Source organism: Cervus elaphus, chromosome 19 (genome assembly GCF_910594005.1).
Source record: "Cervus elaphus chromosome 19, mCerEla1.1, whole genome shotgun sequence".
Lineage (NCBI taxonomy): Eukaryota > Metazoa > Chordata > Mammalia > Artiodactyla > Cervidae > Cervus > Cervus elaphus.
In genome coordinates, this window is record NC_057833.1 from 38,569,689 (window position 1) to 38,593,603 (window position 23,915).

Here is a 23,915-nt window from a genome sequence, read left to right on the forward strand (position 1 = left end):
TGAGGGTTAATTTTCACGTTAGAAATAAGAGATCAAGCCCTTTTGATATAATTACTAATTAAATGACCAAAGAGAATATGAAACAGCATTTATCAGCAATCAGATTATTTATTAAACTGTTTTCCTTTATCTTAAAGAACAACTCTCCTATCAAATGTAAACTTTATTTTGATATAACATCACAGAATGACTTTGGAAACCTTTCCTAAAGTTAAAACTTTATTTTTTAATCAAAAGGAGAAAATTACTTTTTAGAGTTTTATTGAAAATTTGAAGCAGAAAATGAAAAATAAAAATTCTACACAATTTCATTGCTGTATACGTTAAGGACTAAAATATCTTTCTATAAATGCTTTTCTGCTATATTTATACTTATACTCCAACAAGTCATACTTTCATTTCAATTCTTTTTTAAAAGGCGTAGCAATTTCCATTTAAATACTTACAAAGAACTATAAAACTCTTATTTAACTCTAGAAAGGATGAAACCCTTTCATTATACAACTTAAAATGTAAGGTTTACTAAATCAATACTTAAGTCATTTTAAAAATATTAACATAATGTCTTCATCAACTTTTTCATTTTAGCATCATAAAATGAGCCTTCTGATATTCTATAAACAATATGTTTATAGAATAGAAGTTTAGACTAAAATTCAGTGTAAACAGTAACAAATGAAATTGGAAGGAAACGTAAAGAAAGGTCTTAAATAGGAAGAAAAGTCTCCAAAGTTTCGTAAGCAGCAAGAGCACCTTCCCCGTTCAGTTTCAACATGTGCACCATCTTCTGTTCATCCGCATATTGCCAGGACCCTGAAAATGACTGAAAAAAAAAACAAAAGAAAACAGAACTATAATCACTTAATTTTCTATCACCTTCAAGGAAAAACAGGAAAAAACCCTTTTCACAACATCACATAAATCAATCAGATGATAATTTAGACTGATAAAACATGTGAGTTAAAAGTTAACTACATTCCTTTTTTCTGAGGTTCACATACAGACATAAAGAAAAGAAACTCACAAATAGACAAGGTAGTAAGCAGTGGGGATTAGTCTAAAGTAAAATTTTATCCTCTTATAGTTCCCATTTCCTTTGTATAATCTTCATCAGATTTTCCATTCTTAATCTCACTATTAACTAAGTATTCTAAGTGACAGACTTTATTTTCTTGGGCTCCAAAATCAATGCAGATGGTGACTGTAGCCATGAAATGAAAAGACGTTTGGTCCTTGGAAGAAAAACTATGACAAACCTAGACAGCATATTAAAAAGCAGCCACATTACTTTGCTGACAAAGGTCCATCTAGTCAAAGGTATGGTTTTTCCAGTAGTCATGTATGAATGTGAGAGTTGGACCATAAAGAAAGCTGAGCACTGAAGAATTGATGCTTTTGAACTGTTGTGTTGGAGAAGACTCTTGAGAGTCCCTTGGACTGCAAGGAGATCCAACCAGTCAATCCTAAAGATCAGTCCTGGGTGTTCAGACTGATGCTGAAGCTGAAGCTCCAATACTTTGGCTACCTGATGCAAAGAAGTGACTCACTGGAAAAGACCCTGATGCTGGAAAAGACTGAAGGCAGGTGAAGAGGACAACAGAGGACAAGATGGTTGGATGGCATCACTGAGTCGATGGATGTGAGTTTGAGCAAGCTCTGGGAGTTGGTGATGGACAGGGAAGCCTGGCGTGCTGCAGTCCATGGGGCTGCAAAGAGTCAGACATGGCTGAGTGACTGAAGTACCGTAAAATTATTTTTTCATAAAAAGTAATACATACTGAAAATATAAACAATGTATAAACAGTAAAGAATATGCTACCCAGCTTTGGAAAACAGTTCAGCAGTTCCTCAAAAAATTAAACATATGGCCTTTCAATTCTACTCCTGTGTAATGTATAATGAAGATAAATAAAAACATATCTCTACACAAAAATTTATACACGATAGTACACACAGCAGCATTATTCACAACAGCTAACAAATGGAAGCAACTCAAATGTCTATCAGCTGATGAACAGATAAAGTATGGTATATCTATATAATGGAATATTAATAGTTGTTTAGTTGCTAAGTCGTGTCTGACTCTTTTGCAACCCCATGGACTGTAGCCCACCAGGCTCCTCTGTCCATGGAATTTCCCAGGCAAGAATACTGGATTGGGTTGCCATTTCCTTCTCTCGGGGATCTTTCTGACCCAGGGATCACCCGTGTCTCCCATGTCTCCTGCATAGCAGGTTGTTTCTTTACCACTGAGCCACCAGGGAAGCCCCAATGGAACAGTATCCAACCATAAAAAGGAATACTGACACATGCTATAATATAGATAAACCTTAAAAACATTATGCTAAGTGAAAGAAGCCAGACACAAATGCCACATGTTGTATGATTCCACTTATCAATATATGAAATGTCCAAAACTGACAAATCAAGTGACAAACAGTAGGATAGAGATTGCCTAGGAACAGGGGGCAGAGGAGATATCAGAGTTGGAGGATTTGGGCATGACCAAATAGAAAAGGAGTACGTCAAGGCTGTATATTGTCACCCTGCTGATTTAATTTATATGCAGAGTACATCATGAGAAACGCTGGGCTGGAAGAAGCACAAGCTGGAATCAAGATTGCTGGGAGAAATATCAATAACCTCAGATATGCAGATGACACCACCCTTATGGCAGAAAGTGAACAGGAACTAAAAAGCCTCTTGATGAAAGTGAAAGAGGAGAGTGAAAAAGTTGGCTTAAAGCTCAGTATTCAGAAAACTAAGATCATGGCATCTGGTCCCATCACTTCATGGGAAATAGATGGGGAAACAGTGGAAACTGACAGGCTTTATTTTTTGGGGCTCCAAAATCACTGCAGATGGTGACTGCAGCCATGAAATTAAAAGATGCTTACTCCTTGGAAGGAAAGTTATGACCAACCTAGATAGCATATTAAAAAGCAGAGACATTACTTTGCCAACAAAGGTCAGTCTGGTCAAGGCTATGGTTTTTCCAGTGGTCATGTATAGATGTGAGAGTTGGACTGTGAAGAAAGCTGAGCGCTAAAGAATTGATGCTTTTGAACTGTGGTGTTGGAGAAGACTCTTGAGAGTCCCTTGGACTGCAAGGAGATCCAACCAGTCCATCCTAAAGGAGATCAGTCCTGGGTGTTCATGGGAAGAACTGATGCTGAAGCTGAAACTCCAATACTTTGGCCAGCTCATACGAAGAGTTGACTCACTGGAAAAGACCCTAATGCTGGGAGGGATTGGGGGCAGGAGGAGAAGGGGACGACAGAGGATGAGATGGCTGGATGGCATTACCGACTCAATGGACATGAGTTTGAGTAAACTCTGGGAGTTGGTGATGGACAGGGAGGCCTGGCGTGCTGCGATTCATTGGGTCTCAAAGAGTGTAGGACATGACTGAGCAACTGAACTGAACTGAACTGATCCGTGTATATGGGCTTTATTTCTAGGGTGACGAAAATGTTCTGGATTTGTTCATGGTGATGGCTGTACAAACTTGTGAATATAATGAAAGCTGCTGAATTCTTCACTTTAAAAAGTGAGTTTCATGGTATGTGAATTATATCTCAATGAAAATTAAGAATAAGTTTTCTCCTACCCTAGACATCAGTCTCATTCTTTAAAGACAAACACTCTAACAATTTCTTTATAACTTTTCAGAAATTTTAAAAGCATATAATTAGTATATAAATATGTGGGATTATCCCTCCTTTTTTTCTCAAACACACAAGGCAATATTTTACTCCCCTTCTCAGCTTTTACTTTCACTCCACTATAGATCATTCAGGGAGAACACCTGTAGATATACTCCACTCTTCTTAAAGATGCATTCCAAGCATGAATGAACAGGTTCATAGGCACCAGCCCTCTACTGAGAAGCATTTGGCTTGTTTCCGGCCTACAGCTGTTGCAAATAATGCTACAATGAACATTTCTTTTAAACAGATCTTTACATATATGTAAGCTAAATCTAAGATGTGAAATTACGAAGTCAAAGCATGTGTGCATTTTTAATTCTGATTTTGTCAAACTATCCTCCAAAAAGGTTGCACAAATTTACACTTTGCTCAGTGGTAAGTGAAATGTCTTAGTGTTGTACATTACATTTTTGATCTTTGCCAATGTGACAGATGAAAAATAGTATCTTACATTTCTAATTTTAAGTGATAGTGAGCATCTTTGTAAGTATCTTTCCATGAACTACCTACTTATGCCCTTTGTGTTTTTCTATTGTGAGTCTTTAAAGATACTTTCAAATAGCAAAATAAGCTAATTTCTATTAAAAAAAATACTATATATTTGGATTAAACAACTTCCAGTAAATGTGTCTGTATCTATGTCCTCTTCTATTGAATCTGTAGGTTTCCTAGAGTTTAGTATTCAAATCTTCATTTGATTTAATTCTAGTTATTTATTAATGCACAATTAACAAAGATTAGCTAAATTAAATGAATAGTATGTGGGCTTGCAGGATAGAGGTGAAATGTGTTAGAAAGCGTAATCCTTAAAGCCATATACAGGGAAGTACAGAACAGCTTTGGACTGTGCCAGCAAGAGACAAAAAAGACAAATTTGGCTATTCTATTTGCTGATAACGCTATAGATTCTGCTTGAATATTCTGGTTGGTCTTCTTAGTATAAAATGTCATAAATATGGGCATGTAAAATTCTGTATATGCTGGTGGGAGCAGTGGGGGAAAAAAGCAATGGTTGGTAACATAATAGTCTGGGTGGTGTTTTTTTTTGTTTTTTGTGTTTTTTTTGGCACACTTGTAAGATTTCCTCCAAATAATTTACGTGGTTGCCATTGTAAATACCTACCAGTGTTTCGATGAGGAAGTCTTATCCTGCTGCTTGTTTGGAGCCTGCTGCAGGAGGCACAAGACTGTCCAGCTGCTGACGGTGTCCTGTATTAATCAACCACTCATAAAACTTGTTTTCCACCAGCACCTGAAACTGCTTCCTTTGATCCCTAAAATTGCAAAAACAATGCACTCATATTCATTTTATACCAAGTGGTTATAAAATGCTTTAAAAGGATAAATTTCAAATTATTTGTAGTTATTCACTTGTCCTCTCTGAATGACTGCTCTGTTCAGTTCTACATACTACATCACCACTACCACCACCAAAAAAAAAAAAAATGATTGGTCAAATACAATTTTCTCTTTGTAAAAACTTGTCAGTAATTATATATTTTGTTCTACTGTGATTATTCACTCAACAGATATTTGCTGAGGACCAGTGATGGTGGGTAGTGTTCTGACTGATGAGACATGTAAAGAAAGAAGATATAGCCTCTGTCCAGGCAGGTTTGCACCACAAGACTCTGGAAGGAGTGGTTCCCATTGTGATCTATGTAGTCTGTGCTCCTTGTGAACTGCATATTCTAGTAGGGAATACAGGTAATAAATAAAGTGTGTGTGTGTGAACTTAAGTGGTTAGGAAAACAGAGCAGAGTAGGGAAATTGAGAGTATTGGGAATGCTAATTGAGGAAGGATGGACAGGAGACACCTGAGAGCACACTTAAGCAGAGATCTGAATGAAGTGGTGGATTAAGCAAAATAAATATCTGGAGAAGAACATTCCAGGCAGAGGGAACAAAAAGTGCAAAGGCTCGAGAGTGAAAGAATATTTAACATGTTCAGGATAAGCAAGAGAAGAGAAGTTCCTGACAGCCAGGAGCTGGCTCAGCACCTAGGCTTAGCTAGGCCTAGGTGTAGTCTGGATCTAGCCTGGCTGTGGTGCTCTTTTGTTAAACATAAATAATCCCACAGCACACCAATAGCAGACAAGATCATTGTGGGATGATGCTAGATCAAGACAAAAACAAAACCACTCCATAATCATATCTCAGGTCTGGATGAAAAACAAAAACATTTTGTGATCCAAACCACAAAAATGACCAAGCATTACCCTTTCCTGGCTAATGAGTGACTGCTATTTTTTTACAATTATATTTTTATCCCCTTTATTCCTCTCTTCTTTAATATAAAAATTATTATAATATCAAATCACAGAATTACCCTCACTTCCAGACTGCATCCAACTCACAACAGGACCTTCCCCCAAATCATCTATCACAGCCAAAATGCAATGATCAGTTCTTTTAAACATGCTTTTACGGAGATGTAACTAATTCTCTCCCTCCTTGCAATAAGTAATGAATCCAACTTTATTCTACAGATACATTCCTGGTAGTGTATGGTTGGATGGCAATGAGTAAGTAAGATCACAGTATGGTGGGAGAAGAGTGAATAAGGAAAAGAATGGCAGAAAAATGAGGCAGAAAGGGCCTGGTAGGTACCACAAAGGTTTTATATTGCATTTTATTTCAAGTATGACAGGGACTCATTAGAGGGGCCACAGTAAGGAAATGATATAACCTAATCACTTTGAAAGGATGATGTTGGGAGTTTCCTTTCAAATTAGTCAATAATTCCTCTGTCTCTCCATGTTCCCAAGGTGGAATTGTGTGCTCTTCCTTGTTTCTAGTGTTATCAAGGATCTTACCACTTGAAGACACTATGACTCACAGTTAACATGTATTACGTGCCTTACCATATTCCAGATTCTGCATATGTGTATAAGCTTTCTGTATGTGTGAGGAAATCTAGGCATCTAAATACCAGCAGCATCCAAACAACAGAATTGCTTTAAAAGAATGTTTTTCCAGTGATCCACTTTTATATCACATCATTATAATGATTATATTATATGTGATAATAGTTCACAGAAAACAGTAGAGACACTAAGAACCTAGGTTCTGGAACCAGGCTGACTAGATGCAAATCCTGATTCTTTGGGTAAACTACTTAAATTTCTCTGTTCCTTAATTTCCTCATCCGTGATAAGGAATTGTTAGGAAGAAGAAATGAGTTAATACAGAGAAGGTGCTTGGAACAGTACATGGCACATAGTAAGTGCTCAGTACATCTTACTTACTATTATGGTCATCAGCATTGTTTTGCTAAGCTGAACATGACTGATCCGTATTATTAGTACACTGGTGGCTCAATCAATGAGATACAAACCAAGTGGAATGTTTGTTACAGGTAACAGCAGTATTTTTACAGCGGATTCCCAGGTAAAGCATGAGTTGTGACTATTATTGATGTTTATATTTTTGGTAGCCAGCAACTGTTCTGAAGACGCTAAATGCAAACTTACTTACAAAACAAAAAGAGCCTCGCAGACTTAGAAAACAAACTTATGGTTGCCAGTGGGAGGGATGAGGGGAAGGGACAGTTAGGGAGTTTGGAATGGACCTGTACACACTGTTATATTTAAAATGGAATAACCAAAAAGGACCTACTGTATAGCACATGAAACTCTGCTCAATTTTTTATGTGGCAGCCTAGATGGGAGAGCAGTTTGGAGGAGAACGGATACATGTATATGTATGACTAAATCCCTTTGTTGTCCACCTGAAACTATCACAACATTGTTAATTTGCTATACCTCAATACAAAACAAAAAGGTTTTTTAAAAAAAGAATCTAAATGCAAGTGTGTAATATATCTTATATACTTCCTTCCTTAATCCATATGCCACAAAAATGCATCCAGAAAATTAGATGGCTGGATTGAGTCTTTTTTCAACAATTTCTCTTAGAATGAAGTCAACTCTAACAGGTCACGTCTCAGATATTGAGTAAACAATCTCACCTAGAAGATGTGTCTCTCAAACTCATCACTAAGAAGGGTGTCTTACACTCACACTACTACACAGGTACAGGACACACCACTACAGTGTCTTATACGTGCATCATTACTATAAGTTATCTTTATTAATGGACCTTTATATCAGTCTTATCAGGTAGAAAATACACTATATATATGTGATATAGCCAGGAGATAGATCAGATGACACCTTCAATGTCACACAATAAGTGGCATGGTCTGTACTAATTCCTGACTCAGAGTACTTTCCCCTACAATACAGACACAGCTGTCCAAAGAACAACACTAATTTTAACATGCAATAAAATCAAGAGATCTAATTAAAATAGGCACTTCTACTTACATATCAAGTCACAGCTCTGGATCATGAGAAATAGAAACATTTTTAGAATGGCTGCTATTTTCCCAGATAATGATAATCAGGAAAAATAATAACAAACAAAAAACTAATAACAAGCAAATGGAATCCAATTATTAAAGTAAGAGTTTTTCTAAGTCTTAAGGATCAAGACATTATCAGGATATAGGACATTTCAAGCAAACAGCCTCCAAAAGAACTTGATACCCTCTTCTCAAACTAGCTCCAGCTCCCAAATGGACAATGTTGTAAAAGAAGCACCCCTCCACCTCGTGGTACTATAATGTTTCCTAGTTATCTTTCCTATCATCTCTAACAAAATTAAATACCAAAATATTGTACAGATAATAATTACTTCATTACTAAATAATTACTTAATAATTATTCTGAGCACCCACTACTTTTTAAGTTGTATATGCTATTCTGTCCAGAAGAAAAGTGATCAAAGGTGTCTAAACTGGAGTCCAATTTTTGAAGTCATCTTTAATTTTGTCTTTTTTAGAAAATCTTGTACCAAGTTCAGCCTCCTGTCAAAGTATTTCTGGTTTTCACCCCGTTTAGCTCCACTCTAGTCCAGTTTCTCAGTCTAGAATACCACCCTGACTTCCCTCTTTCAGATCTAATCAGAGGATCTTCATATGTGCCAATCACATTTCTTTATCTGCCATATCATCTAATAATGTGGTTTGCATATTGTAGGCATTCTATAAATGTTCCTGAATAAATGAAATGGCTTTCTGAACTTCATTCCATTGTTTAAAACCCTTTTATGCCTTCTACTACTTAATTCCACATAAATCTAACTCTTATTGACTGATATGCAAGATTCTACATATTCTGGCTTGATCTACTCATACCAGTTTAAACATCATTATCCACACCCAGAATCTTGTTTAAGCAACTGATTTCCAGGACACCTTGGGTCTGCTTCTGCTTCTACATCTGTCCCTCTAGTGCTGCTTAAAGTATTCTACCTAACCCTCAATTCCTATCCAAACTCTGCTCATTTTTCAATGTCCAACACAAATTCTTTTTCCTCCATCAATCTTCTCCGACTACCCACACTCATGTTTTCTAAATCTTTATATATGCTTTATATATAGTGTGTCCCTGACTCCTAGAGTTTAAAGACAAGTACCCTTGAAATAAAATTTTATGGTGGACATAATAAACCATAACCATCTATCAAGCATGTTATTAAAAACAAGATACTTTAGTACCTACAAAGTAGGAAAGAAACAATTTCAGAATAAAAGACAGTATTCTAAGTTGACTAAATTTAGCACTACTTAAAAATACTGTACTTATTTTTCACATTTTACTATGAATTAGTAACTTTGACAAAAACTGGCACTACATGGACCAGCATTACGAGTCCACTTTTGGGAAGTCTGTCTGTAGAGTAGAGGAGCCAGGACCTGTATTTTTTAACAAGCTCTTCAGATGATCCTGACACACAACCATTTGAGAACCACCAATATACTGCAGAGAAGAAAATTAAAAACTAAAAGTAATCCATTTATGATTGACCTTATATATGGTCCTTCATTTAAGTCTTATATCTGTCAGTACTGAAGCTTCTTAAAAGGAGAGAGTCTATTTGGGAAGTACATACTGTTATATTTAAAATGGATAACTAACAAAAACCTATTGTATAGCACATGGAACTCTGCTCAATGTTATGTGGCAGCCTGGATAGGAGGGAATTTTAGGGGAGAATGGATACGTGTATTATGTATGGCTGAGTCCCTTCACTGTTCACCTGGAACTATCACAGCATTGTTAACTGGCTTTACCCCGATACAAAGTTTTTTTTGTGTTAAAAAATAAATAAATAAAATTTACTATACCAAAAAAAAGGAGGGAGTCTAATACTTGAGTATCCACTTGCTCCCATCCCCCAACCAAACAGTGCCTGGAATACTGACCTTAACAAAAGACACTCTTTGTCTTTTTTGTTTGTTTAGCACAATTATAAACATGTGCAGATTAATTTGGGGGGCTTCCCAGATGGCGCAGTCATAAAGAATCTACTTGCCAATGCAGGAGACGCAGGTTTGGGGGTCGGGAAGATCCCCTGGAGTAGGAAAACGCAACCCACTCCAGTAGTCTTGCCTGGAGAATTCCATGGACAGAGGAGCCTGGCGGGCTTCAGTCTATGGGTCACAAAAGAGCCAAACACGACTGAGAGACTGAGCATTCATGCAGATTAATTTGCTTTCCCGTGGAGTTTTACGTAAGACAAGTCACTACTTACTTCTAGAAAATACTCACTTTGTTAAACGAGCTTCCTTCACAGTTTTCTGCCAGACCTGTATCTTTTTTTCTCTTTGGCTCAGTGCTTTCTGATATGCAGATGGAAGACCCCCAGGTATCTCTGTTGTGTCCCCCTCCATTTCAAATGGAATAATAAACACGTAGAATTCACATGGTGGTAGGAGTCGGAAGACACTTGGGCTGCTGTTCTCTGGGCACACAATCATGGGATTATCCCAATAGTTAGGCACTGTAGCAAGGCCGGTCCTGGCCATGTGGTCCTCCAGCATTGGGTAATGGGTATGAAAAGGGGCAAAAGTTACTCTCTGGTTCCCAGAGAGAATAAGGGGGCGTGTAGGTGTCAGAATGTGAAAGATGCAACCTGTCGTCGACGAGATGGACAGACGATGGCAAACAGCAATGACTTTAACGCTGTCACAGCTGTGGAGGTGAAGAGCAGTCTGTACAGGGCCCAGGACAAAGGTGCTATTTCTGCACTTCTCAATTGTCACCGATCTGAAAAATGAGGTAAATTCCTCTGAATAAGATTAAAAAACATTTGACTACAATATTATTCTGTGATGACATATAAAAGAACCAACCCCATTCTAAAGAAGATGCCACGACGTCAGAACACTATGAAGACTGCTTACCGTAAGGGAGAGAGCAGATATATAAAAGACTCGTTACAACGATGGATCTTTACATGTGCCCCCACCAGAGTATCTGAGCTCTTGGCCAACGTTTGCTTGTAAACCTGGCTCATCACCACCATGCGGTGCATCCTTGGGGCCACGTGAGTATTACAGGCAATCTTCGCTCTCTTGGTTGTCCCTTCAACTATTTAAGGAAAATACAAACGAGATAGTTTCAAAGGAAAACCATCATCCAAATGAGCTTATACATATCTACATGTCCACATGTCTAAAATTAGATATATAACAGGTTTAAAAAAGTGTTAGATCTGGGTGTCAGGTAAAGAGGTGTATGCTATACTACTCTCTGTGCTTTTCTGTATGTTGCCAAATTTTAAATTTTTTGTCTTTTTAAAAAATGGTTACGTCTACAATCCATTCAAGATTGCCTATAGATCTAAGATTTTTTTCATGTCTTTGTGCCTAAGGCCATATGGCTAGTAAGTGGTAGAGTTGACGAAATTCAAATATCTTCCCCAACTCACCCTAATTTATCATCCCAACTCCAAAATATTCTTTTTAAATTGCCATAATACAAATTCTGAACTCCTCCTAAGTTACTTACCACATCATTCCATGCATTCTATTTAGGTTCATGTCTTTACTCCCAGGATCATTACTGAGAGTACATCTTCCTCTCAGACATGGTGCCTTGCACAAACTCACACTCAAAAACTGTACAGGCTGCCCTCCTAACACAGTCTCACCATGACATCATTGCTTTCTCAGACTGTACTTCCGTGCAAGCCATCAGGGCCACTCTTAAAGAAAACTGCCAAATGTGGAGAGGTCACATAGTATGCTATTCTTTTAAAACAATTCTTATTGTTTTCTTTTATTAGAAAACTAATATATGGCTACTATAGAAAACTTTTAAATACTATAAGTAAAACAAGATGCAAATTATTTGTAATCCTACTGTCTAACACATTTTATAATCCTAAGAGGCCAGATGTCCTTTTTCCTCCTAGTACTTTCCCTAACAATGTTTAAAAACTTACTTGCACCTATATTTCTTTTATCAACAATTATATAGTATCTCCTGTTTATAGGAGCCATATATACCTGAGAATCTGACCTCATGCTAGAGCAATAACTTGGTTGCATATAAAATACTTGGATCATTATAGATGTTGCTCAACTGTTTTTTGAATTTTAGCATTACAGAAATTTGATACAAAACTGATCTTTTTTTTTTTTTTTTACATTTGCATGGAAACTATTTTTTGTTTATCTCTGAAACTCAGAGATTTGGGAAGTATATTCTAGTTTTTTCCCATTAATTTTGCCTGGCATTTGCCTTAGTGGAGCACCTACTTCTGAGGCCCTCTTCTCTTAAAACTTATACCTGGGCCCCAAGAAGTCATACAGTACCTGAACCTATTCCTTTAGCCATCACTGGACTATCAGAAGTAGATACCTTTGCAACCAAAGTCAAATTCTCTCTACTATGAATTTAAATTTCTAATTAAGAAATAGCTAGTCTGCCTGTGTCTGTATAGCTAAAAGAACTTCATTTTTGCAACAACTCTATGAGGGTATAACTGCGGAATAGCCAATTTCTGCTAAGAGGCACAGAAATGGGAAAGCTTCAAGCAAATCTGCATGAGAGTGAAAGGGAAAATGAGGCAGAAAAGACAAAAGTAGAGCAAAGAAAGGACTAACTGAAGTTGGAGTTTCTGTTAGCTGCAACCAAAGCAAGCTGGACTAATGAATCAACTGAGATTGTTGCTGCCTTGAGAAAAAGTCATTTACAAAAGAGATGTTCCCTTTTTTCCCTTCTATAGTAGCAATACTCTTGAGGTCTTCCACAAAAGATGTGTGATCACTAATACACCAGAAAACACTAGGTTCCACAACCTGTCATTCAATTTAATATAGATTAAGATATTAATAAATACCTTGGTGAGCCCAAGCCAATTTCTTGCCAGACTTGAGGCAAGCAGATGTACCGAATGGATTCCCAGTCAAGCAGGTTCTCAACCAGGCTTCCAGCTTGTAGAAAGAAAAAGTCTTAGAGGTCTTTGAGAAGCCAGTTTCGGCATGCAGTGGTTGCCACAGTGCAAGTTCATAGAGCGGATATATCTTCCTGGCTCCACTCACTGTACCTTCGATAAGAAAGCTGAGCGCCACAACAGCTTCCCGAGAGACTAGACTACTGTGGGTTGAATGAAATGATGCAGTAAGTTGCTCTGGGTCTAAAAGCAGCTCAAGGAGATCTGACAGATGATCACAGACAAAAGCCTGATGACTGTAATCATTCCAGTTCTAAAAAATATCAAAAGAAAGCACTCTTAACAGAACAAAGAGATTCAGTGAGATCTGAAACCTTTATATTTTAATTGTTTTATGTTTATACTTTGCCTCATCCCCCCAAAAGGATTTAAGGTGACTATACAAAACTTATAAAGATTTTCTGTGCATGTGATAGGTATAAAGAGATTCTATCCTACCTAAGGTAATCCAAAAGTAACGCTAGTAGCTAAGCTTCAGTGTGTGCCAAGCATTGTTCAAGAAACTTTATCATTATTTAGTCCTAGTAGCAGTCTTAAATGAAATGCCATTACCATGCCCATGTCACAGATGAAGAAATGGAGATACAAAAAGAAACTTGCCCAAGGTCACACAGCTAGTAAATATTCCAAAAGTTTAGATCAAACATTTCATGAAGCATTAGGTTTTTTTAATTTACTGTCTCAAATCACAGAACTAATTTCAAAATCCAATGAAAAAAGGCAACTGATCTTACAGTAGTCAGATTTAAAAGAAGTTATTACTTTGGGAATAAGCTTTGAGTTGGCAGACGTTCTAATAACTTGGCTCATTCATTTGACAGATATTTTTTGAATACCTCTTATGTGATATGACCAGTGTTAAGTGATGAATTATACAAACTGAGTAATACATAGTTCCTGTCCTCAAGGAATTCAGCATCTGTGTAGTGAAATGGCAACATAAACTAAAACACAATGAGATAAGGCCTATAGCAGAGATCTGAAAGACGGTCTATGGGCAGGAGAGGAACAAGAACGTCATCTGGGGAAAACAAATCTCAGTGTAGTACTGTTTGAATAGATTCTTGATTGACATTGGTAGTTTTGCAAACGGATCAGGAAACAAGGCATTCTAGCCCTAGGAACCTGCATCCGAAGGCCTATAGGAGTGAAATTATGTGCTATGTTGAGAGAAGTGAAAATTCTGGGTGGGGTGTAGGGAGCACGCTGGGAACTGGCAGGGGAAGGTAAAATGGTAGGCAGCGTCCATTCAGCAAGAGCCTTGCATGAAATGCTAAGGTCTCTGGGTTTCACTGTGTGTGCCAGAGATTTTCAAACTATTTTGAAAATAGCTATACCATTTTCTCTTTTGAATAAACTCTCTTTTGGATGCCAGAGAACACTTTAAAGCAGAGCTGCCCACAGCCTCACCTGCTCTTCCTCCCTCTTGCTGCATCTCCCTCTCCCATAGTAAGCAGGCTGGAGAGGACTCCAAAGAGTACAAGGGTGAAAGCAACAATGACAGTGAGAATTCACTGATGGAGTTCTGACAGGAGATGGATACAACTGATCTGTATTTTGGAAACTCCAGTGTAGTAGTAGGTGGACTATAGAGTAAAAGCAGGATGATCAAGTAGGATCTAATACCAGAAATAAAAGCAAAAAAACAAACAAAAAAAGACACACTAGGACCTATATAAGAAGAAGAAGAAAGACAAATTTTTAAAGTTATTTTGGAATCAGAATCAGTAAGGCTTGACAACTATGTAGGTATGGGCAGTGATAAAGAGAGCGTGGGTGGCTGGCTGGTAGTAACTTTCACTGGCACAGGGAACACAAGTTAATTCAAGTGAAGGGAGATTTACTGCAGGGACACACAGTCATCTCCCAAATGGAAGTACAGGAAGGCCTCATCAGAACTGGAACTGGAAAGCCAGTTTGAACCTCTCCCTCTCCCAGGACTGTGTGCATATCTGTCCCATTCTCTTCTTTTTCTCTGATTCCCTCAGAGTTTCTAATCCGTCACAACTCCAGGTCACTCACAAATGTGGTAGCTGTGCTGGTCTCAGTGCCACATGAGCTACCAGCTCAAATACCCATCACCAGTTGGTAATTTCTTCAACCCCTAGGGGTATTGTTTGGGCCATGGTCACCATTTCAAATCAGATCAACTTCAAATTCATGCCAAGGAATGGGTTACTCTAGTCAAGTGTCCATCCCTGGTCCAGTCAGTTGCTGGGAGAGGCCATACACAAACTAAAGTCACCATATACTGGCGCTTACTGTGCAACAAGTCATGTGCTACATGTTACTGAATTCTCACAGCCACTCAGAAATAGGCATTATCATCACCGTGTAGAGAAAAGAAGCCAAGCAAGAGAAGTTAACTGACTTGCCTACAATCAAGTGAAATTGAATTCATCAACATTTGCAAAAATGTGAACACTAATTAAGAGTAAAGTAAATGATTTGCCAGAAAATTATCTAAGTGATTTTTGTGTCATTGAAGGAACTGAAATCACTTCTCTATGTTATTAAGACTGCACATGTTGATTTTGTTTTATAAATAGGAAAAAAAGTAAAAAGCAAAACAAAACAACCCAGCAAATCTCTGGCTTATATAAGTTATTCAAAGTAATTTTTAATGAAGGCAATATATCTCCCTCGAAAATTGTCCCTTTCAGAGAAAGAGACCATAATTTAAACAGTACCTTATGACAACTGGATTTTTCAGTCAGGTCAGGAGACTGAGATCTGTGTTTGGGACTAGGCCACTCTTCTCCAATCAAAGATGTCCTCAAGGAGACCTTGTTTAACTGCTGTATATGTAAGAAGAGCAGAAACTGCAGGGTGTCCACTGAAAGCTGTCCAAGAAGAAAATAAATGATGAATACATGTCCTAAAATGACATCAACCACTAGTCTACAACTAAGTAGGTATAGTAAAAGAAATTCACAACAGTGTTTTGATCCTAAAAGGACAAATGCAAAAATGTTTCTAGCATTGGATACATATGTCTCTGGTACCCAGATGTAGGAGTGTCTAAAACTAATTAAACTGGAGTCACTTATCTTCTCAGAAAGCTATGTAGCATCTATGGCCATTGAGATTCTCTCCCAAAAGTCATGAAGCACATTCTTTTTAGAAGAATATTATTTCAGAAGTTTTTTTTTTTTTTTTTTTTCAACTACAGAGGGCAGGTCTTTATTCCCAATCCCGATCCCCCCTCCCACCTCCCTCTCCACCCGATTTCAGAAGTTTAAAATTATATTTAAAACATCTTAGTAATTTGAATTAAAAAGTAGAAAGAAAGGAAGGGAGTTTAATCAAGACACAGAAGTTAGTTTAACATAACCATAAACTTATCAAGAAAGTTTAGGATATCAGGGCAACATCTGAAACTATGTAATTTTTTGGTGTATGGTATTCTGTGGAGGAGTAGGCCTCAGGTTCCCATCAAATTCTTTAAAAAGTACTTGATTAAAAAAAAAAATACTTCTGGCCTGACAAATGTTCCTAAATCATTTCTTATTTGAAGAAGGTATGGTTTGAAGCTCATGATTATCCTCATGTACCCATTCCCATACACATACAATGGAGGCAAAAAAGTGAAGCAATACCTCTAGGACTACAGATTGCCAACATGGCTCAAAATCATGAAGCCTAAGGAACTTAATAATATGGATTCTCAGAACCACCTAAACCTAGCTGTTCAAATCAGCAGTCAACATGGAACCTCATGAATCTATGTATTTTTTTTTAAGTTTTTTTCTTAACTAAAGTTACTTTCTTAACTAAACACTTTGAGGTAACTGTAGTTTCACATGAAGCTGCAAGAACAAAAATGTGATGTACTCTTTACTCAATTTCCCATCTTGCAAAACTATCATGCAATAGTATTGACAGGGTATTGACATGGATGCAGTCAGGGTAGAGAAACTTCCATCCACACGGATCCTTCATGATACCCTTTTATAGCCACACCTACTTCCCACCTTCCCTCACCCCTTCTTCAGCCCCTGGACACTTTTCTGTTCTCTATCTCCATAATTTTGTCATTTTAAGAATGTTACATAAATGGAATCATAGTATGTCATCTTTTGGGACTGATTTTCTTCACTCAACATAATTTCCTGATTTTATACATATTAGTACTTCCATTTAATAATTATTTGTTATATTGTCACTTCTTCATATACCTGCCTCTCCATGAGACTATGAGATCTCTTTTTCATTTTTATGTCGCTAGTAACTAGCACAGAAACTAGTACATAGTAAGCACTCAAAATCACACTGGGGCTTCCTGAAGGTTTTATTCATCTCTGTATCCACAGCACTCACTACTGCACATAGTTCAGTTCAGTTCAGTCGCTCAGTGGTGTCCGACTCTGCGACCCCACGAACCGCAGCACGCCAGGCCTCCCTGTCCATCACCAACTCCCGGAGTCCACCCAAACCCATGTCCATTGAGTCGGTGACACCATTCAACCATCTCATCCTCTGTCATCCCCTTCTCCTCCTGCCCCCAATCCCTCCCAGCATCAGGGTCTTTTCAAATGAGTCAGCTCTTCGCAACAGGTAGCCAAAGTATTGGAGTTTCAGCTTTAACATCAGTCCTTCCAATGAACACCCAGGACTGATCTCCTTTAGGAGGGACTGGTTGGATCTCCTTGCAGTCCAAGGGACTCTCAAGAGTCTTCCCCAACACCACAGTTCAAAAGCATCAATTCTTTAGCGCTCAGCTTTCTTTACAGTCCAACTCTCACATCCATACATGACCACTGGAAAAACCATAGCCTTGACTAGACGGACCTTTGTTGACAAAGTTATGTCTTTGCTTTTTAATATGCTGCACAGAGTAGGCACTCAATAAATGTTTGTGGGCTGATGCTGAAGCTGAAGCTCTGACACCCTGGCCAACTGATGCCAAAAGCTGACTCACTGGAAAAGACCCTGATGCTGGGAAAGATTGAGGGCATGAGAAGGGGTCAACAGAGGATGAGATGGTTGGATGGCACCACTGATGCAATGGACGTGAACTAGGGCAAACTCTGAGAGATAGCGAAGGAGAAGGAAGCCTGGAGTGCTGCAGTTCATGGGGTCACAAAGAGTTGGACATGATTTAGCGACTGAACAACAACTAATTATAATGCCCTTCTCCTCCTGGTTGCTTGCCAAACTTTTTTTCAATTTCCAAAACCTTGTTTAGATATTATTTCATGTGGTAGAGTCTCGCTAAATGCTAACTAAATACCTTCCCCTCCTTGAGCACACAATTAGATGGCATTTCCCAGCCTCCTTTGAAACTGGATATGGTATAACTGGGTTACAATCAATGGAATATGTGTGGATTTACACATACCACTTTCAAGCCTCACAAAGAACAGAAGTGAAGGACTCAGGCCCTAGTGGGCATGGCCGTAGCAAACTGTATTTTATTTGCAATTGCTCACTTCCTCATCTTCCAAGGGGCTTACATGGCTCTACCCATGGCCACAGGATTTCCCTACTTCCTATGAGGTAGATTCCCTCCCATCTTAACATCAGGCATGGACATGTGACAAAGCTTTAGCCAATGGAACAAAAGTAGTTGCTGTTTATGTCACATCTGAGCAAAAGTTTTAAGAGGTGTCAAAACTTTTCTCCTGTTCTTTTGCTCTTCCCTTCTGTCATAAGACAGGCATGACCATCACAGAAGCTGTTTCTTCAGCCCGAGTCCCCAAATGGGCAGAAACATAGAGCCAGAGCCTGGAAAAGAGCCTTCACTAAGGTGCAAACTAAAAGTCAAATAAGCAAGAAATAAACTCCAGTTACTGTAAGCCACTGGAATTTCATTTTTGTTTGTTTTTAACTGCAGCAAAGCAGACTAGAATAATAGTGGCTCCAAAAGACAGAGGATGCCCAGATCCCTGAGTCATTGCTTAGACAACAGCAGCCTAGAGACTCATCCAACCAGATGCCTTATGTTGTGTGCCGCATGAATAAGAAATAAAATGTTACTGCACTAAGCCACTGAAATGCTGGACTCACTTGTTACTGTCATAAGCTTACTGTGATTAATATACTTTCCCTGTGAAGTCTTTCCTCATCACCAGAATTAATTATTCTCTTCTCTATTCTGTTTCTGTACTTTATGCATACTTTTACTGTACATTCCATACTATTAAATAGTACTTTTTAAACTGAAGTAGAGTTGATGTACAATATTGTGTTAAATTTCATGTGTACAGCAAAGTGATTCGGTTACACACACACACACACACACATTTGATTCTTTTCCATTATATATATATATATACATTTGATTCTTTTCCATTATAGTCTATTACAAGATATTGAATATAGTTCCCTGTGCCATACAGCATACCCTTGTTGTTTATCTATTTTATACATGGTGTTGTGCATCTGTTAATCCCATACTCCTAATTTATCTCCCCACTTCCCCTTTGGTAACCACAAGTGTGTTTTCTATGTCCATGAGTCTGTTTCAGTTTTGCAAATAAGTTCATTTGTACTATTTTTTATATCCACACAGAAGTGGTATCATTTTTGTTTTTCTCTGTCTTACTTCATTCAGTATGATAATCTCTAGGTCCATCCATGTTGCTGCAAATGGCATGATTTCATTCTTTTCTATGATGAGTAATTAATATATATATCTTCCTTATCCATTCATCTATTGACAGACACTTAAGGTTGCCTCCAAGTGTTAGCAACTGTAAACATACTGCTGTGAACACTGGGGTACATGCATCTTTTCAAATTAGAGTTTTCTTTGGATATAGGTCCAAGAGTGGGATTGCTGGATCATACGGTAGCTTTATTTTTATTTTAAGGAAACTCCATACTGTTTTCCATAGTGGCTGTACCAATTTACATTCCCGTCAGCAATTTGGAAGGTAGTCTCTTCTCCACACCCTCCCCAGCATTTATTATTTGTAGACTTTTTGATGATAGCCATTTTGAATGGTGTGACATAATACCTCAAAGTGATTTTTTAAAAAAATTTTTTATTAGAGTATAGTTGATTTGGGCTTCCCTAGTGGCTTAGATGGAAAAGAACCTGCCTGCAATGCTGGAGATCCAGATTCGATCCCTGGGTTGGGAAGATCCCCTGGAGAAGGGAATGGCAACCCACTCCAGTATTCTTGCCTAGAGAATCCCATGGACAGAGGAGCCTGGTGGGCTACAGTCCATGGGGTCACCAAGAGTTGGACATGACTGAGTGACTAATACAGTAATAGTTGATTTACAATTTTGTTAGTTTGAGGTGCATAGCAAAGTGAATCAGTTACACATATATCCACTTTTTTTTAGATTCTTTTCCCATATTGATCATTTCAGAGTACTGAGTAGAATTCAATGTGGTTTTTGATTTGCACTTCTCTAATAATTAGCACTGTTGGTCATCTGCATGTCTTCTTTGAAGAAATGTTTATTAAATAGCACCTTTTTAACACACACCAGCTTCCCCTACTAGTCTATGAGCTCCATGAAGGCAGAGCTGCTAGTCTAATCATCTTTGAATCCCAGCACATAGCAGATGCACACTTAAAAATAGGCAGGTGCTATTACCATAACATGTCAACAGTTCATAAGCACTCAAATACCTCAATATTAGTTTTAATGTCAATGAAAATATTTCCCTCTTCCAATTACAGGGTTTCTATATCATTCCACTTTGAGAGTAGATGAGTATGGATTGCTAAGTAAGGACTAATTCACTAAATACTGCCAAACTGGAAATGCTACAACTTAAATGGTGCTTTGGGATCACATGGTCATTAAAATCTAAAACTGCACACTTTACAGCTAGTACAAAAATTTTAAATAGTTTATTTCTCAAAGTAACTAAACACACACACATATACATATAAACCCATACCTGATTTCTTTGCTTTTCAACTTCATCCTCAGACACGCAGTTGGACAGAATCTCAGACCATTCCAGGCGCTCCTCTGGTGTCTTCAGTGCAAGACTATCAAACATTTCAAAGTAAAGCCATGCCAGATCCTTAGCCAACTGCAGCTTCCCACATGCAATGTGCCTCCACGTAGACCAAGACAGGCGTGGGTAACCTCCCTCTATGGTCCGTGTTCGAACATAGGTGGATATCTTCCTGAGATAGTGAAGACTGAACTTGGACGGAGGGGGAATCTGCAAGGCACCCACTATAAAGGGTTCTGCTTTCACCCAGAGGAGAACTCCGGACTGATCCATATTATCTCTAAGAACATCGGCGTGAAAAGGCTTCTTTGCATACCTAGGAAACAAAGTTTTTTTACAAACTAATTTGAAACAAAACTCATTTACACATTTTCTTGTAAGGTGACCTCTCCCTTAGCTGTTTTTAAATGTACTGCTGCTAAGTCGCTTCAGTCGTGTCCAACTCTGTGCGACCCCATAGATGGGCTCCACCAGGCTCCCCCAGCCCTGAGATTCTCCGGGCAAGAACACTGGAATGGGTTGCCATTTCCCTCTCCAATGCATGAGACTGAAAAGTGAAAGTGAAGTTGCTCAGTCGTGTCTGACTCTTAGCGACCCCATGGACTGCAGCCCACCAGGCTCCTCTGTCCAGGCTCCTCTGTCCAGTTTAAAAAGTGAATCCAGTTTATCAAATAAAAGTAGAAAAGATTTTTGGCCAGATCTCATCATAATCTATTTGAGCAAGAAAAAAATGTGATAAAGCCATCTGACTTGAATTGTTCAAAGTGGTTGTTGTAGGAAGAGTATAAATGCGTGAGGTATGAAATAGATGCCTGCTCAGGATAAAGAAAAGAAGAAATGGAAAAAAAGAGCCATCCTATCACCAGAAATCTTTCTCTACCCTGAGGGCAAACACTAATCAAAATAAGGGGAATAAAACTTCAAAGTCCACTCACTTACACATAGAGGATGAGATTGATTAAAGATTTGGATATGTGTCGACCATATGAGTGCAATATCAACCACTAGCACGAGGTGGCAGACAAGAATGCTCATGTAAACATAAGCCAAAAAAAACTGATCAAGGGAAATTAAAGCATCTTTATTCTCTGTAACAGTTAACCTGCTCTGGCATATTCTACTGTCCTTAGTTCAGAAGCAATATTTTTAGATTTTGTTTGTTCATTGTTTGCTGTAACAACAATACACCACTTTTATGGAATATTTATTAAATATCTAAAAATGGAAGGGGAGGAAAGTATCCACAGTCCCACCACCAAAGGGAAACTGGTAATATTTTACTGTACTTATTTCCTTTCTTTCTACACAGGTTTTTGAATGATCATAGTTGTGATAATACTGTACATATTGCATTGTATTATAATACAGTTCTGTATTATTTTAAAAGCTGAAAAAATAAATATAATCCAGTTTATTCAACTGTTCTATTTTCAGACACCTTGTAAATTTAAAATTTTTCACAAAAACAAGACAGCCAAAATAGTGATCACTGTTGAAGCTGAATGATGAGCACATGGGGGTTCACTTACCTATTCCACTTTTATATATGTTAAATTTTTCCACAATAAAAAGTTTAATGTTTTCACTTTTATAAATAATGCTATAATTACCATCTTTCTGCATATATTCTGGCTTGTGATTAATTCCCAGAGAAAATTTTCAAATGTGCACTTGTGAAATGAAGAAACTGACATTTCTCAAGTTCCTGCCATATATGTCCACTGCTTTCCAAAATGATTATATCAAATTTTCCATCAGTTGACCAAGGAATGGTTTTCACTGAGCACGCCTCAGCATTAACTTCACTTTAAAAACCTTCATTTTATGACTGGATGAAAAAAAGTTTTACTGCTATTTTTGTTTGGCACTTGATTCTAAGAAAACTATATTTGGCACTTGATTCTAAGAAAACTATGTTTCTTTGGGGAATGCTCTGTTCAAAAAATAACGGACATAAATTAAGTGCTTATTATGTGCTTGGTAGCATTCTAAGTATTTCATGCTCTTCACCTTCTTTCATCCTTACAACCACCTAGAGATACATATGATTATCCCCATTTTCAGATGAGAAAACTGGGTCTTAGAAAAGTTAAGGGAGTTACTTACCTAAAGTCACATACTTGAGTTGGCAGAGAACCCTGGACTAGAATTCAAGTCAGTCTGACTTCAGAACTGAGCTACTTACAAATATATATATCAATACTTTAGGAACCCAGTTTTAGGGGAATCTGGAAAGTGGGAGTGAATCCAGAAGAGAATTACCAGAATGAGTTGTCTTAAATGGAGGGCCACGTAAGGGCCAGGTGAAGAATCATGGAAGCACGAACCCCAGAAAGGGTGTGAGAGGGTGGATGACAGCTATCTTTGAAGTCTCTGAGTAAAATCAGACGATGCAAGTTCTGTGAGGAAGATCTTGGCCCGCTCCAGTGTAGTCCACCTGTCTCTAAAGCGAGCAATCAAAAGCTCACTGGAGACGAACCCGCTAGTCTAACCACGAAATTCGAGACGGCTAAATTCATAAACATAAACTGAAGCTCCTTTCCGCTTCAAAAGCTCCCCTGGGATGCCCTGGGATCCTGGTTTTTTAGGAGGGGATACCGGCGTGAGGCCCAAGGCCGTCCTCCCGAGGCTTCGCCGCCACCTCATTCGCGGTCCGCGGTAGGACGCGGTCCAGGTTGGGACGCGGGATGTGCAGCCTGAGCGCGCCCGGATCAGACTTCGGGAACAGAGAAGCCCCAGCTGACAGGGTCTGTAGAGGACCCAAGACCTGGCGAGCGCAAAGGCTGCCTTTCCAGCCGGAGCCCGAAGCGAGATGGTCCCTCTCCTCCCTCCCTGGCGCGGGCCAGCGAGCGGTTACCTGCGAAGCCAAGGGGCCGTTCTACCGTGTGTCTCTGGGTGGGGCCGTGCCTTGCGCGCCAGACCGGCCCCGCGCTCGTCGCCCACCTCTGCGCAAGCGCGAGGCCTCGCAC

General features: G+C 38.5%; 1 protein-coding gene across 1 annotated transcript; it reads right to left on the reverse strand.

Moving 5' to 3' along the window:
* Positions 1 to 88: 88 nt before the first annotated feature.
* TBCCD1 (TBCC domain containing 1) lies at positions 89 to 23,343 on the reverse strand. Its single transcript, XM_043874321.1, has 8 exons — positions 23,209 to 23,343; positions 20,884 to 21,262; positions 15,710 to 15,862; positions 12,906 to 13,272; positions 10,963 to 11,149; positions 10,328 to 10,825; positions 4,834 to 4,984; positions 89 to 823 (listed from the first exon to the last, which is right to left on the reverse strand). The coding sequence occupies exons 2-7, from the start codon at positions 21,217 to 21,219 to the stop codon at positions 4,855 to 4,857; spliced, it is 1,671 nt and encodes a 556-aa protein (XP_043730256.1). The 5' UTR covers positions 21,220 to 21,262; positions 23,209 to 23,343; the 3' UTR covers positions 89 to 823; positions 4,834 to 4,854.
* Positions 23,344 to 23,915: the final 572 nt, after the last annotated feature.